This window comes from Solanum tuberosum, unplaced genomic scaffold, assembly GCF_000226075.1.
Source record: "Solanum tuberosum cultivar DM 1-3 516 R44 unplaced genomic scaffold, SolTub_3.0 scf00396, whole genome shotgun sequence".
Classification (NCBI taxonomy): Eukaryota; Viridiplantae; Streptophyta; class Magnoliopsida; order Solanales; family Solanaceae; genus Solanum; species Solanum tuberosum.
The window spans coordinates 146,149-160,118 of NW_006239319.1; the positions used below are offsets into that span (position 1 = coordinate 146,149).

General features: G+C 33.1%; 1 protein-coding gene across 1 annotated transcript; it reads right to left on the reverse strand.

Moving 5' to 3' along the window:
* Window positions 1-11,084: 11,084 nt before the first annotated feature.
* On the reverse strand, window positions 11,085-13,629 carry LOC107057881 (uncharacterized). Its single transcript, XM_015302953.1, has 3 exons — window positions 12,220-13,629; window positions 11,720-11,917; window positions 11,085-11,579 (listed from the first exon to the last, which is right to left on the reverse strand). The coding sequence occupies exons 1-3, from the start codon at window positions 13,627-13,629 to the stop codon at window positions 11,085-11,087; spliced, it is 2,103 nt and encodes a 700-aa protein (XP_015158439.1).
* Between the last annotated feature and the right edge of the window lie 341 nt (window positions 13,630-13,970).

The following is a 13,970-nucleotide window of genomic DNA, read 5'->3' on the forward strand; positions in this document are numbered from 1 at the left end:
GTTGTGCATTATGTATTAAAGATCGATTTGGTGAGTTTGGTAAACTAAGTCCAAAAGGAAAGAAATGTATCTTTATAAGGTTCTCTGAACGCTCCAAAGGGTATGTGTTTATCGATGAACTGGAGGATGGAAGTATTACTGAAATTGTATCACGAGATGTCAGATTTTTGGAAAATGATTTTCCCCAAAAAGGTTAAATAGATGAAGTTGAGCCTCTCTACGAAATGTTGAATTCAGAAGACCAGGTAATGTTGTCAAACATACTTGATAATTCAATGGATCCAAAAATGATTCGTGGTCCAAGTGGGAGTTATGAATCCCAAAATCCTATAGAGGAATCTGAACTTCAAATACGTAAGAGTACAAGAAAAGGGGTACCTAAACGATCTTATGAGATTGAGGATTATGTTTTCTTGGTATCTCCTACAGAATTGGATGAACCTAATTCTGTAACTAAGGCCTTATCAAGCCTTGAAAGAGATGAAAGGTTAAAAGCGGTGAAAGAAGAATTAGAGTCCATGAGAATCAACAAAGTCTGGGATCTAGTTGACCTTTCCAAGGAACGTAAAGCTATTGGGAATAAATGGATTCTCAAAGTTAAACGCAAATCGAATAGGTTGATAAAAAGACACAAAGCACGATTGGTGGCAAAAAGTTTTACTCAAGAAGTTGGAATAGACTATGAGGAAACTTTTTCACCAGTTGTGAAGTTTACCTCCATAAGATTTCTTTTAGCTATTGTTGCACGTTTAGATCTAGAATTACACCAAATGAATGTGAAGACCGCTTTTCTCAATGGAGAACTAAACGGGGAAATCTACATGGAACAATCAGTAGGTTTCGTTGTTAAAGGTCAAGAAAAGAAAGTTTGTAAATTGAAAAGATCAGTTTACAGCCTAAAGCAATCTTCAAGGCAGTGGTACCTGAGATTTCATAAGGAGGTGATGTAATTTGATTTCACCATGATTGATGAAGACCATTGCATCTATGTGAAAAAGTCAAATGGAATTTGTAATTCTTTCTCTTTACGTAGATGATATTTTATTAGCTGAAAATAATTTAGAGTATGTGAAAACTGTCAAGTCATGGCTTTCAAAATCATTTGATATAAAAGAAATGGGTAAAACAGACTATATATTGGGTGTTAAGATCCAAAAAAATCATTCCAAGAAATTTTTGAGTTTATCTCAAGAAACTTATATAAAGAAAATATTGGAACGTTTTCGAATGAATAGTTGAAAATTAATGAATACTCCTGTAGCTAGGGGTGAAACTTTAAGCCTTGAAATGTGTCCAAAGACTGAAAAAGAAAAGGAAGACATGTCTCGAGTTCCTTATTCTAGTGTTGTCGGGAGTTTGATGTATGTTATGACGTGTACTCGCCCCGACATTTGTTATGCTGTTAGTCTAGTTAGTAGGTATCAATCCAATCCTGGAAGTGATCATTGGAAATCAGTAAAGATAATATTCTGATACTTGAAGGGAATTGCAGATCATACACTTTGTTATAGTGGATCTGATTTGTTCATAAGAGGTTATACAGATGCTGATTGGGCTGGTGACCGAAATGATAGAAAATCAACATCCGATTATGCTTTCTTACTAAATGGTGGTACTATTTCATGGAAAAGTAAGAAGCAAACTTTCACAACTCTTTTAACCATGGAATCTGAATTTGTGGCTTGTGCATCTGCGGTACAAGAAGTTGTTTGGTTAAAGAGATTCTTTGAGCATTTGAGTATTGCAAAGGATTCTAAGGGTCTCTTGATTCTATATTGTGATAGTCAAGCGGCTATCGCATATACGAAGGATCCTAAATATCACAGTAAGACCAAACAAATTGATATCAAGTATAACTTTGTGAGAGACGTAGTGGATAATGGAGAAATAACTTTGCAATACATTCCTACACGTGAAATGATAGTTGATCCTTTTACGAAGGCCATTTCTAGAGACCTGTTTGGAAAACATGTTAAGGCTCTAGGTTTGCTAGAATATGATGATATTTCTGTATTGTAAAATAATTTGATTGTTATAATATTCTCTTCTATATAATACTAATGGATTTATATTCAAATATGATATGCATGTGATAATTTGTAAGATATAAAGTGTATCAAACAAGTCGCGAGATTGACTCTCTCACACGAGCAATCGCCTCTTACGTCGGGGAACATGAAGAGATGAGTTTCACCACCATATTATGGCTTGTTTTATGATTTAGACAAAAGTTTCTCTAAAATAATGAGTTTAAGGATCACTAAAGAGAGAAACTAGGGTTAAACATCTGGAGGTGTTTTGACCAAGGTCTGTACGATATTGAATAATCAAAAGAATGAGACACATACACCAATCTAAGGTGTAAATATCGTAACACGTGTTTCATACCACGTGTGTCAGGCGATCAATGGGTCAATGAAAGAATGGTTCCCTGCTTCTTCATTATGTGAGACCCCGAAAAGTTAAAATAAATTTTCAATTAAATACCCTTTGACCTTTTACTGTTTCTTGAAGTTTTGATCGGTGTTGCTACTTTAGCATGTTACTAATAGCCATGAGCTATTAGGCTATGCAATACATGTCTAGAAAAACAGTTGATATGGAACATATAGATTCGAGTAGAAAGGGAAGATGATCAAAATGAATAGTTCAACTTGTATACATAAGCCGGTTATTACACTCGAGTGTAATTGTGTGTATTAAGTTAAACATGAACTCGAGTTCACCTCTTTAAGAGGTTGAAGGATCGAATAAGTAACTACTGAAGTAGTGAATGACGTCTGGGGTATTGTGAGTAATAGTGTCCTTAAAATAGTAGTGAATTCTTTTCACATGTGATTGGATTCCTATGTAGGGCTCGTAAAACCTTAAAGGTAAGCTCTTCATGCTCATAGGTCGCACGAACTATTTTTCGTATGAATTGTGTGTATGATTGATATTGTGTTGGATCAGGTCTTGTCCACCATGTGTGAAGTGGGAGATGTAAGTTTTGGGTCGTGGGTCACCGACCCGACCCAATCTGTTTTGCCCTATCTAATTAATTAATTAATTATATGGATAATTCCTTTTAAAAGGACAAGGCAGAACAGTTACACTGTAACTATTCAACCTCCCCTTAAAAGACTCCTAGTGAGAGTAACTTTTAAGGAACGTGGAACGTGAAAAAGAGAAAAGAAAAACGTGAGAAACAGAAATTAAAAACTAGCGAACAGTTTTTGAAGACTCTTAGTTTGTGAACAAAGAGTGATCTGAAACAATTTCTTTCGACAACAAAATCAACAACAAATATTTCCGCTGCAAGTTACAAGGTACACATCTTGTTGTTGTTGTTTTTGCCTTTAAAATTCCTTCAACCACTAATATTGTTTTTCAAAACGATAACATCAAAAATTGTTTTTCAACATAAATTTGACAAAAAAATTTTAGTTTATTTTGCTTTTATGACTATTTTAATTTTTGTTTCATTCTTTTTTTCTAACACAAATTTTTACTCTCAAAACGGACAAAAAGAAAAATGAAAAGAAGAGGAAAAATTTCACGAAATATTGATTCTCTTAATTTGTCAAACTAGGTGTTAATAGAGAAAAGAAAGAACAATAAAAAAAAATCAATCACCTCTATTTCAAAATTATGCAACTATACATATAGTCAAGAAATCACTAAGAAAAGAGGAAAAAGTTTACTGAATGTTGATAGTTGATCTCAATGGCGTAGCTAGAAATTTCACGAAGGGTGTCCAGAAATTGTACACGAGTACATTTTTTCTTTTGGATGAATGAGTGCACTAGAATTTTTTTAAATGAAACTACGTAACATACATGAAATTTTTTGAAAAAATGTATGTAATATACTTGAAAAAATTTGAAAAAAAAGAGGAAAAAGATGAAAGAGTGCACTAGGAATTTTTAAAAATTAAAGTACGTAATATACATGAAATTTTTTGAAAAAAAGAGGCTTAAAGCTATTGCTAGCGAGATTTGAACTCACAAACACTTAAAGGCTTGGCTCTTTCAAGGCACCTTAAACCACTAGGCTATAACCTTGTTGTGTTAAGGGTGTCCATAATACGTTATTTAATCACTTTGTATATTATTTTACTTATATACACGGTATAATTTTCCGACGAAGGATGTCCAATTGGACACCCTAAAGAGTATGTAGCTACGCCCCTGGTTATTCTCTTATCTTGTCAAACACTCTGATGTTAGAAGAAGAAAAAAAGAATAATCAAGAAAATAAATCACTCCTATTTCATAATCATGCAAATAACATATAATTAAAAAAATCATCCAAATAATAATTCACAAATTATCAAATCATTAGACTAAACATATAGTCAAGAAATCACTAAGAAAAAGGGGAAATTTTTTACCGAATATCGATAGTTGATATCTTATTCTGTCAAACACATGATGTTAGAAATTCACTATGTAAATAATTATTTTCTTAATAGGTGTGTCAATTCAAAAGTGAACAAATAATTAAGGACATAAATTCAAAAATCAACAAGTAATTAGGATAAAAGAGAGTATGAAATGGACGGAGCAGTTCACGAAATATAAGATGAGGGGAGCAATTAATTTGGGGCACACACATTCATTGCAACAATGGGGACCGTATAATTAACGTATTTATTGTGTAAACGGCTAAGGGCCAAACAAATTATTATACTGCAAAGTCATTTTTGTCAAGAAGGGCAAGCGCCACTATATCTTGAGTCAGTTATTTGGCTGGCTAAATATATTTATTTATTCTAATTTGGAGTTCATATCAATTGAATAAGTTCATTAAAAATTTATGCATTTAAGTTTGAATTGATTGTTAATTCATTATTTATTAATTTAATTTAATTTATTTCAGCCTATTAAAAAATTAAAATGATATGTAGTCTAAAATTAATTTATGAAAAATCTTATTAAAATATTTTCAGAAAGAATTTTTTTAAAAATGATATATGCTGCATGATTATAATAATTAATTTTTTTTATTATGTAGTATGTACTAAAATTATAAAAGAATAAACAATTAATTAAACTTAATAAAAATTACCGTGTTGGTTTTCGAACTATTTTTAGGTTTATGTAATGTTGTTTGAATTAATACAAAATTTTTAAAATAGGTTTTAAACTTTATAATCTAAAATAAATCATACATATTTATTATATACTTATAAACTACTCATTAAACATCTTAGGATATTTTAAATTTTTATTACTAATTTTTTTGGATCGATTAAATAAAATAAATTAAGATAGATGACGAAAATAATTGATTTGGCTGCGTGAGTAAATTGACAGTAACGGCTCTAATTGGATAGCCGTAAGCTGATGGGAAAACGACAGTGACAAAGTTTTGGGTAAATGTCGTCCACTTAACGGAAAACGTCAAATAATGGCGGCGCAGTCAGATTTCCTGCCCCTGCAAATATATCTTACATTTGTCAACTTTACAAAAGACAATTGAATAACAACAAATATAATTAAAAATAAAATGATTCTGTTTTTTGTTTTGGTTGAGCACAATTCAATTGATAGAGTAGATACACATTTCAATAGTAAAGTCATTTAGTAGGAATTTACGGGTGGCATGATATGATACGGTACGATATTTGAGATTTTTTATTCTATAATTTTGATAGTCAGTATTTAAAATATTGTATCATTATCTTGTCAATTTAATTCAGTATGGTTCGATATATTAAAGTTCGGTTTCAGTATTTTACGATATAGTAAATTGGTAATATCATAATTTGTTCAACTTCGAATAATATGTACTCGTATAATATAGTATTATGACTTTGACAATTAAAAAAAAACGTCTCAATTGTATCAAACTAACACATTACACATGTAGAAATATATATATGCAAATAAAGTATAAACAACTCCTTATATTAATTAATTACGATTCAAATATATTTCAATCAAAATAGAGTAAACAAAATTTTAACTTCTAAACATTTTGTTTATACTAATACTAGATTACATATTTGTTAGTATTTTAATAATATATATGTTATTTATGTAACTATATACTTCGGATATGGTATCCGATATTTTGATATGTTATATCTAAATACCAAATATCGTAATGAATACCAAAAAAATAAAAATAAAAATATCATATACCACACTAAATATCATAATATCAAAATCACGATATTAAAAATTTCAGTATAATATGATATTTTGGTATATACCATACCATGCCTATCCCACCCTGAGTAGGATTGATAACAAGAGTATTGAATAGTGTTATTAATAAGGTTAGTTGTATGATTCATTTAATTTATATAAGTTTTAATAAAAGTGATTTTAGTGATAGGTTAATTTAGATTAGTCTAAATTAATCCATCATAAATAGAATCATCATGATACTCGATTTTGATCCATCAAAATGTTTATTTTAGCTTCTAAGGTTTAATTTTCAGATTAAAATTTATGTGTATGAATAATTATTTAATTTTTTTATAATCATCATATAGTCTAACCTCACTAAATTAATATAGGTGGAATCATGAAATATTATTATTTTGTAGAGGTATTATTTAATCGATAAATTAATATTTATTAATTTAAAGAGTGTTTTGTGATTTAAGAAGGTTAATTTTGATTACATCAAAATAATTGTATCTTACTAATTTATGTATCATATTTATTGAATTGACGTAAAACAATTTTTTACTATACATAAAATATAATGAATATATCAAATCATTGTATCTTACTAAATTATGTATCATATTTATTGAATTTATATAAAAAATTAAATTCATTATACATAAAGTACAATGTATATGTATGATTCATTATAATATATTTTTGGGAAAAGGGACAAATATACCTCGAACTTTTGAAAATGGTATGTCAATACCCTCTATCATACTTTTCGTCTATTAGTGCCCCCGCCGTCCAATAACTAGTGACATTTACCCCTCCCACTATCGGAAGACTCATTTTGTACACGTGGCACAATCCTACGCCTCAACCCGGTTGACCAAATATTTAACCCAAATTTCAAATACCCGTTTAACCTGCCCCATTACCCATTTAACAAACTATCTACAAACCTAAAGAAAAAGCCCCATTTACTTTATCTCTTCTTCTTCCTCGCAAGGTCGCCACCGTCGTTACCGTCCCCCACCCCCTCACACCCTTCTTCTTCTTCTTCTTATTTTATCTTTCCATATACTCTTTCAATCATCTACTTGAAGATTTAAATAAAAGAGATCGAAAAATTAAAACACCTAATTCTGCAAAGAAAAAAACGCCACGCTAAAATCTTGAAGAAGAGACTCAAAATCACTTTGCTTTGGATAAAGTTTCTGCAAATTAAATTAATTAACATCATCTATCAAGGAAAAAATTAATTAGAGTAATCGAAAAATTCCTGTTTCATTGGAGATAAAACATAACCAGATCAAAACATTGCAATTTATTTGCATTCTCTACTACTTGTATGTCCTTTTTGGTAAAGAAAGAGGTAGAATTATTTGCCAAAGCTTGTTAGCATGATCGTTGTTGATTAAATCACGAGGAAGTGAGTTTCATTTGTAGTTGATTATCGGAGAAATAAAAGTCACGCCTTTTAGCCTGAGCGGTATACGTCTGATGCAATTCGAGGAAGGATAACTTCCAGCAGAGACTGAAATTATATAGAATTTAGATCCTATTTGTAGTTGATCCGCCAATTCTTCGAGAAAGTGAGTTTCATTTGTAGTTTTCATTCAAATTTGTACATTGTTCAACCCCAAAATCCCAAAACATTGATATAGATTCAGAATTCAACATATTGGGGGTTCTCAAACATGAACTTCAACTTGAAAAATTCCAATCAAATTACGCAATACACCTCAAAATTATTTTCAATTTCTGCAAAAATAAATAAAAAAATGAACCCCATGAAAGGAAAATGGAATTCTAAGCTAATACAACTTATGTTTCTTCCCCAAATGGAAACAAAGTTCTGGAATGTTTATGGAATCTTCTTCTTGTTAATTAAAATCAAAAAAACAAATTCAAATCTTCAACCACCCCACAATCACAAAGATTCGATTCAGATTCAAATTTCAACACATGTTCGAGATTTCTTCGTGGGGTTCTCGAACATGAACATCACATTCCAATGTGGGTAATGGTTGTATCAGGTGAGTTAAATGAGTAATGGAGCGGGTTAAACATGTATTTGAAATTTGGGTTAAATATTTGGTCAAACCGGGTTGAGGCATAGGATTGTGCCACGTTGATTAGTTTAACGTTTATCAAATACACTTCATTCAATTCTAAGTGCAAACGATCGTTAAGCAATCATAACCCAATAATTGAGTTGGGGTCGAATCCCACAAGGAGCGGTACATGTTCAAATTCAATCAAGAAGTATGAATGTGATCTAACTAGATATAGGAATAAAAATTATCGAAAAAAAAACATGAAACAAATAAAAAGAGGTGACACGAATGTCAGATGGGGGATTTTTGGTTTGCAATTATCAACTACACCACAGTCACAAACAATTGAAATAACAATAAGGAGAGAAATTCTCGGGATGTGATCGATTATAGGCAAATTTTGATATATGGGTAATTGAAACTACTAGTAAATAGCTAAAATCAGTGGGTAGGCTAGACTATAAGGGAGATAGCTTTCTCTCAAACAACTATCCCGAATCAGGTGATTTCTTACAAACATCAACAAGCATACCAATGAAGAACAACTCACACCTTAATTTATTCACTCTCTCGAGCTATATGAGTAGGATTGGGTTTAGGATTCACTCCCTCGAGTTGAACCCAGCTCAACCTAATACCTACAAATCATTAATCAATAATCTTAGTTCTAAAACCTCTCTCTTGAGCAAGCTAAGAACACAAGGTTAAAACTGCATTTGCAACTACAATTCATAAATTAAACCACAACTAATGATTAAACCCACTTCAATATAGCATTTAAACTAGTAATTAACAATACCCATAAACTAATTCAACACATAATCACATGATCACACCCCAAGAATTAGGGTTTTAGCCGAACATCATAAAAAAGTAAAACGGTTACCAAATCGATTAGCCATCAACTGGGTAGGAGTAATTAAGCCTTTACAATGCTTCAATTTGCAGAAAATTCAAAACCCACATGCAAAATCTCCAAATTGAGTCTAAAAAAGCCTTCAAGTCTACTAAGAAACTATCAAAAACTCAAGAGAAAACTGTTCTAGAATAATTCAGCATACCAAGTTAACTGTTCAAAATATAATTTATAGTTGCCAAAAATAAGCCACGAAGGGCCATTAGGCGAGGTAAGTCGGGATCGCCGAGTGGTTCGGCGAACCGCCTCCTGCTCTTTCTATCGTATTTTTGCATTGGCTCTCAGCATCCTCAAGTCCTATAACTTTGGGCGATCACTCTTGGCATCGCGGAACTGCTCTGCGATTCGCCGATTGCCCCTTTTCTGTCGCCAACTTGGTTTCTTCCCTCAAGGCTGGCACACTAGAACTTTAGCGGTCAAAATAGCCACTCGGCGATTCGCCAAGTGCTCTTAGCAATCATCAGGCTCGCCTTTCTTTACTTCTTCAGTTTGTTTTGTACCTTTTTGCCTGTTAGTGTCCTTGCTTTGCTTCTCAATTCATATACCTACAACTCAAGGCTTTAACATCAGTTTATGGCACAAATTAAGCATTTGAGGACACGAAATCTATATAAACAAAGCCCCAAATGAGTCCAAATCTCGGACTCCTCACACGTGTACAAAATGAGTCTTCCGTTAGTGGGACGGACAAATGTGCACTAGTAATTGGATGGCGAGGGCACTAATGGACGAAAAGTATGATGGAGGGTATTGACATACTATTTTCAAAAGTTTGGGGGGGTATATTTGTCCCTTTTCCCTATATTTTTTGTTAAATGATTCCTTGTAAAATAAATTCAAGAATCCAATGATTCATTGTAAAATTAATTCATTATACATAATATTCGTTGTTTCTTAATAATCAAATATTATTCATTGTATCTTTACTAAAAACATTCAATGTATGATGATAAGAGGATAACGTATAAAAAACATAGGACATTTCTTGAAATGCTATATCCAAAAATCGCTTCTTAGTTAACATGTGTCAAAAAAGTAACAATGATAGATCAAATACGTAAAATATTATGTGAGTGCAAAAATAGCATTCCATCTGCACTAAAAAAGATTTGCAGTTGTGAAAATACAAGAACTTTTGAATGCAAAAAGAAAAGTGAGAGATGAGTTTCAACTAGATTTAAAATGTTAGATATTTTTTTTTTGGTAATTAACTGTATATTCATTAATCAGCATCTGGTATTTACAAAGCATAACAAACTACATCACAGTTTGTTAATCAAAGAAACAAAACTCAAAGGAGATACAACTTCAACTAAAAGCTAAGTTGTTGCAGCCTAGAACTCATGGCCTTATGAGCCCTCATACAACACATATAAGCTATCTCTTTCGCAATGTAATCAAAATTTCTACTTTTGTCTTCAAAGATTCTGTGATTTCTTTCTCTCCACACTGCATGGCTCCAGTCTGCATACATTAGTCTAAACATCTGTGCAGTGAGAGTGTTACCTCTGGCTTTCTCTATAATCCTCTTCATGTGTGTGGCCCAAGCATCTGAAGTATAGATTGGCCATTTGATCCATGTCATCAGCTTCCTCCAGACATCTCTCGTAAACTCACAGTGTTTACGAGATCATGTTGACACATCTTGCATTGTTGATTTATAACCATCCCCCATGAAACCAACCTATCACTAGTTGGTAGCTTGTTTTGTAATTAGAGCCACATTGTAACAATGGCTTTTGGTCGTGCATAATTGACAAACATCAGACATTTCTAGGGCACTCTAAGTCTATTTCCAAGTAGACACAAGTAAAGGCTGCCAATAGTTACCTGATCATTTTACTTTCGTGTTTGCTCTAAAGTCAGCCTAGCATTAAGGATCTTCTTGACCATCCATGAGGCTTGCTTTGGAATCGATGCAGTGAAGAACTGTTGATTTTTTTTTATGTAAAATGAGTGGATCCATCTAATCCGTAACTTATTAGATTTGTGAGCAAGATCCTAATAGGTTTTTGCAATAGCAGCTTGGTTCCACATCCTGATGTTAATGAGGTTCATGCCTCCAACTGATTTAGGCAAACACACTTTGTCCCATGCTATCAATGCTCTCTTAGTAATAGTATTAGATCCTGACCAAGTGAAACTTATACAGTATGACTCAATAAGTTTGAGAACTTTTGCAGAAATGGTGAAGAGTTGAGACCAGTATGCTTGAATACCAAATAGCACAGATTGAACCAGTTGTATTCTTCCTGCATATGATAGCTTCTTAGCAGTCCAGGAAGAGATTCTAGCAATAATTTTATTCACAAGGGGCGACCACTGCATAATAGTCAGTTTCTTGGTGGAAAGAGGGACACAAAGATATTTGAAAGGAAAATCACCACATCCAAAACCACTTTGCTGGAGTATATTCAGTTTTTCTTGCACAACAGCCCCACCAAAATATATTGAGCTTTTATTCATGTTTGCCTGCAGTCCTGATGCTTGGGAAAACTTTTGAAACATTGATATATGTTTTTTACAGATTTTTGATCCCCTCTACTAAAGAGTAGGAGGTCATCTGCAAAACATAAATGAGTTATATTCAATCTGCCACATTTAGGATGAAACTTGAACCCTTCAAAATCTCTAACTTCAGCAAGGCATCTACTCAGATACTCCATAGATATATCAAATAAGTAAGGAGAGATATGATCTCCTTGTCTAAGCCCTCTTGCAGCATTAAAGGGTGGTGTGGTCTCACCATTTACCATGATTGTATAATTCACAGTATGAACACATTCCATGATCCATTGAATGAACTTCTGAGGAAAACACAAATTCTCTGGAACCTGTTCCAAGAAAATCCACTCCACAGAGTCATAAGCCTTTTGTAGATCAATTTTTAGCATACATCTTGGAGAAATGTGTTGTCTAGAGTATGTTTTAACCAGTTCAGTAGCAAGGACGATGTTATCATCAATCTTTCTTCCTGGGATGAATCCTGTGCTTCACTGATAATATGTGCCATAATCTTCTGCATCCTTGTAGCTAAGACTTTAGCAATGACTTTGTATATGATGGTGCAGCAAGCTATGGGCCTATATTATTTTATATTCACATGACTGGAATTTTTTGGGACCAATGTGATTACAGTGCAATTAACTGGTCTATACAATTTTCCAGTCTGAAAAAACTCTATGATAGCCATCAACATGTCATCTTTGGTGATACTCCAAGTCTTCTTGTAAAAATACGTATTATAACCATCCACTCCAGGTGCTTTATCATCTCCAATAGAGGTTAGTGCCTTCCAGATTTCCTCATCCATAACATCTTCACATAATGCAACTCCTTGCTCATAAGTAATTGTGGATCCTTTCTTCATAGTGTTCCTATCTACAACAGGTAGAGATGTAGTGCTGGATCCCATTAGTGCCTTATAAAACTCTACCACTTCCTCCTTAATAGCTTCTGGTGTGTTCAGTTTGGTGCCTCTAAGTGAAGTCAGCTCACGCATGATCTTCTTGTTAGTTCTCTCCTTGATCACTGCTGTGAAATATTTATTATTACCATCTCCTAGTTGTATCCATTTTGCTCTGGACTTTTGTCTTAGTGCACTTTCTTCAACAAGGCTCCATTTCTCAATATCCAATAAAGTTTGCTTCTCATTACATAGTAGCTCATCAGTGCACTGTTGATTGATTTGTTCCTGTATTTGCAACAATTCTTGTCTAACTACATTTATCTTAGTGGTTGTGCTTTTGAACTCCTCAATATTCAGATCTTTCAATACTTGCCTCAATGCTCTCAACTTTCCCCAGATATTTGCCATTGTTCCTGGAGCCATATGTTTTTGCCATATTTCTGCAACTTTGTCCATGAAAGTACTATGTTCTGCCCATATATTAAAAAATCTGAAAGATACCTTGCATGTCCACCGGTTGTTTGCAATTGTGAGTATCACAGGAGAGTGATCATAAAAATATGGGAGATCATACTTAGTAATCACATGACCCCAAGTCATCAGCCAATCAAGATTGCCAAAGACTCTATCAATTCTACTACAAATTCTATCAGTTCCTAACTGCTTGTTTGACCAGGTATAATAATCACCCTTCCATGGTACTTCATTCAGCTGCAGCTTATGAATACAATTTGAAAAATCTTGAGTTTCTGCTAGAGAGATTGGTGCACCATATACCCTATCATTTGGATATAACACAGCATTAAAATCACCAGCAATTAACCAAGGTTTATCCACCATTTGTTCAATGCTTGATAGTTCTGCCCATAAGACCTTTCTCTGTTCAATAGAGTTATATGCATATATAACAGTAATAAAACATACCAGTGTCCCATTGTTACCATTTATCAGACAATGAATTGATTGAGAAGTAGATCTAATATGAGTAATCTGGTAATAATTTGGATTCCACACTATCCAAACTCTACCATTTACAGCCCATGAATAATTATTCAGTGAATGCCAACCTGGGAATACATTTACAAGTACCTTATGAGCCTTATGAGCTTTGACTTTGATTTCTAACAGTGCTGCCATTTTGATGCATTTATTCCTCAGGTAGAGTTTTAATTCTTTTTGTTTATGCCACTTATTTAGTCCTCTCACATTCCATATAAGCCAACTCATTAGATAGTGCTTCTTATGTCTCCTTTATCAGGAGGAAGTTGCACCTGTCCACTCAATCTTCTCCCATCCCATTCTTTCTTCTTTGGCCAGGACCCCAATAAAGGAAAGTTTGTCAAGTTAAAATCTGGACTTTCATTTGCTGCTTCTTGATTCCTTATATTGAGGCATGTATATGTGACACTTTTTTGGCTAATCTCCTGCTGATCTACATTCTCCTTTGCATCCTGAGTAAGAATATTTCTTACTTGATT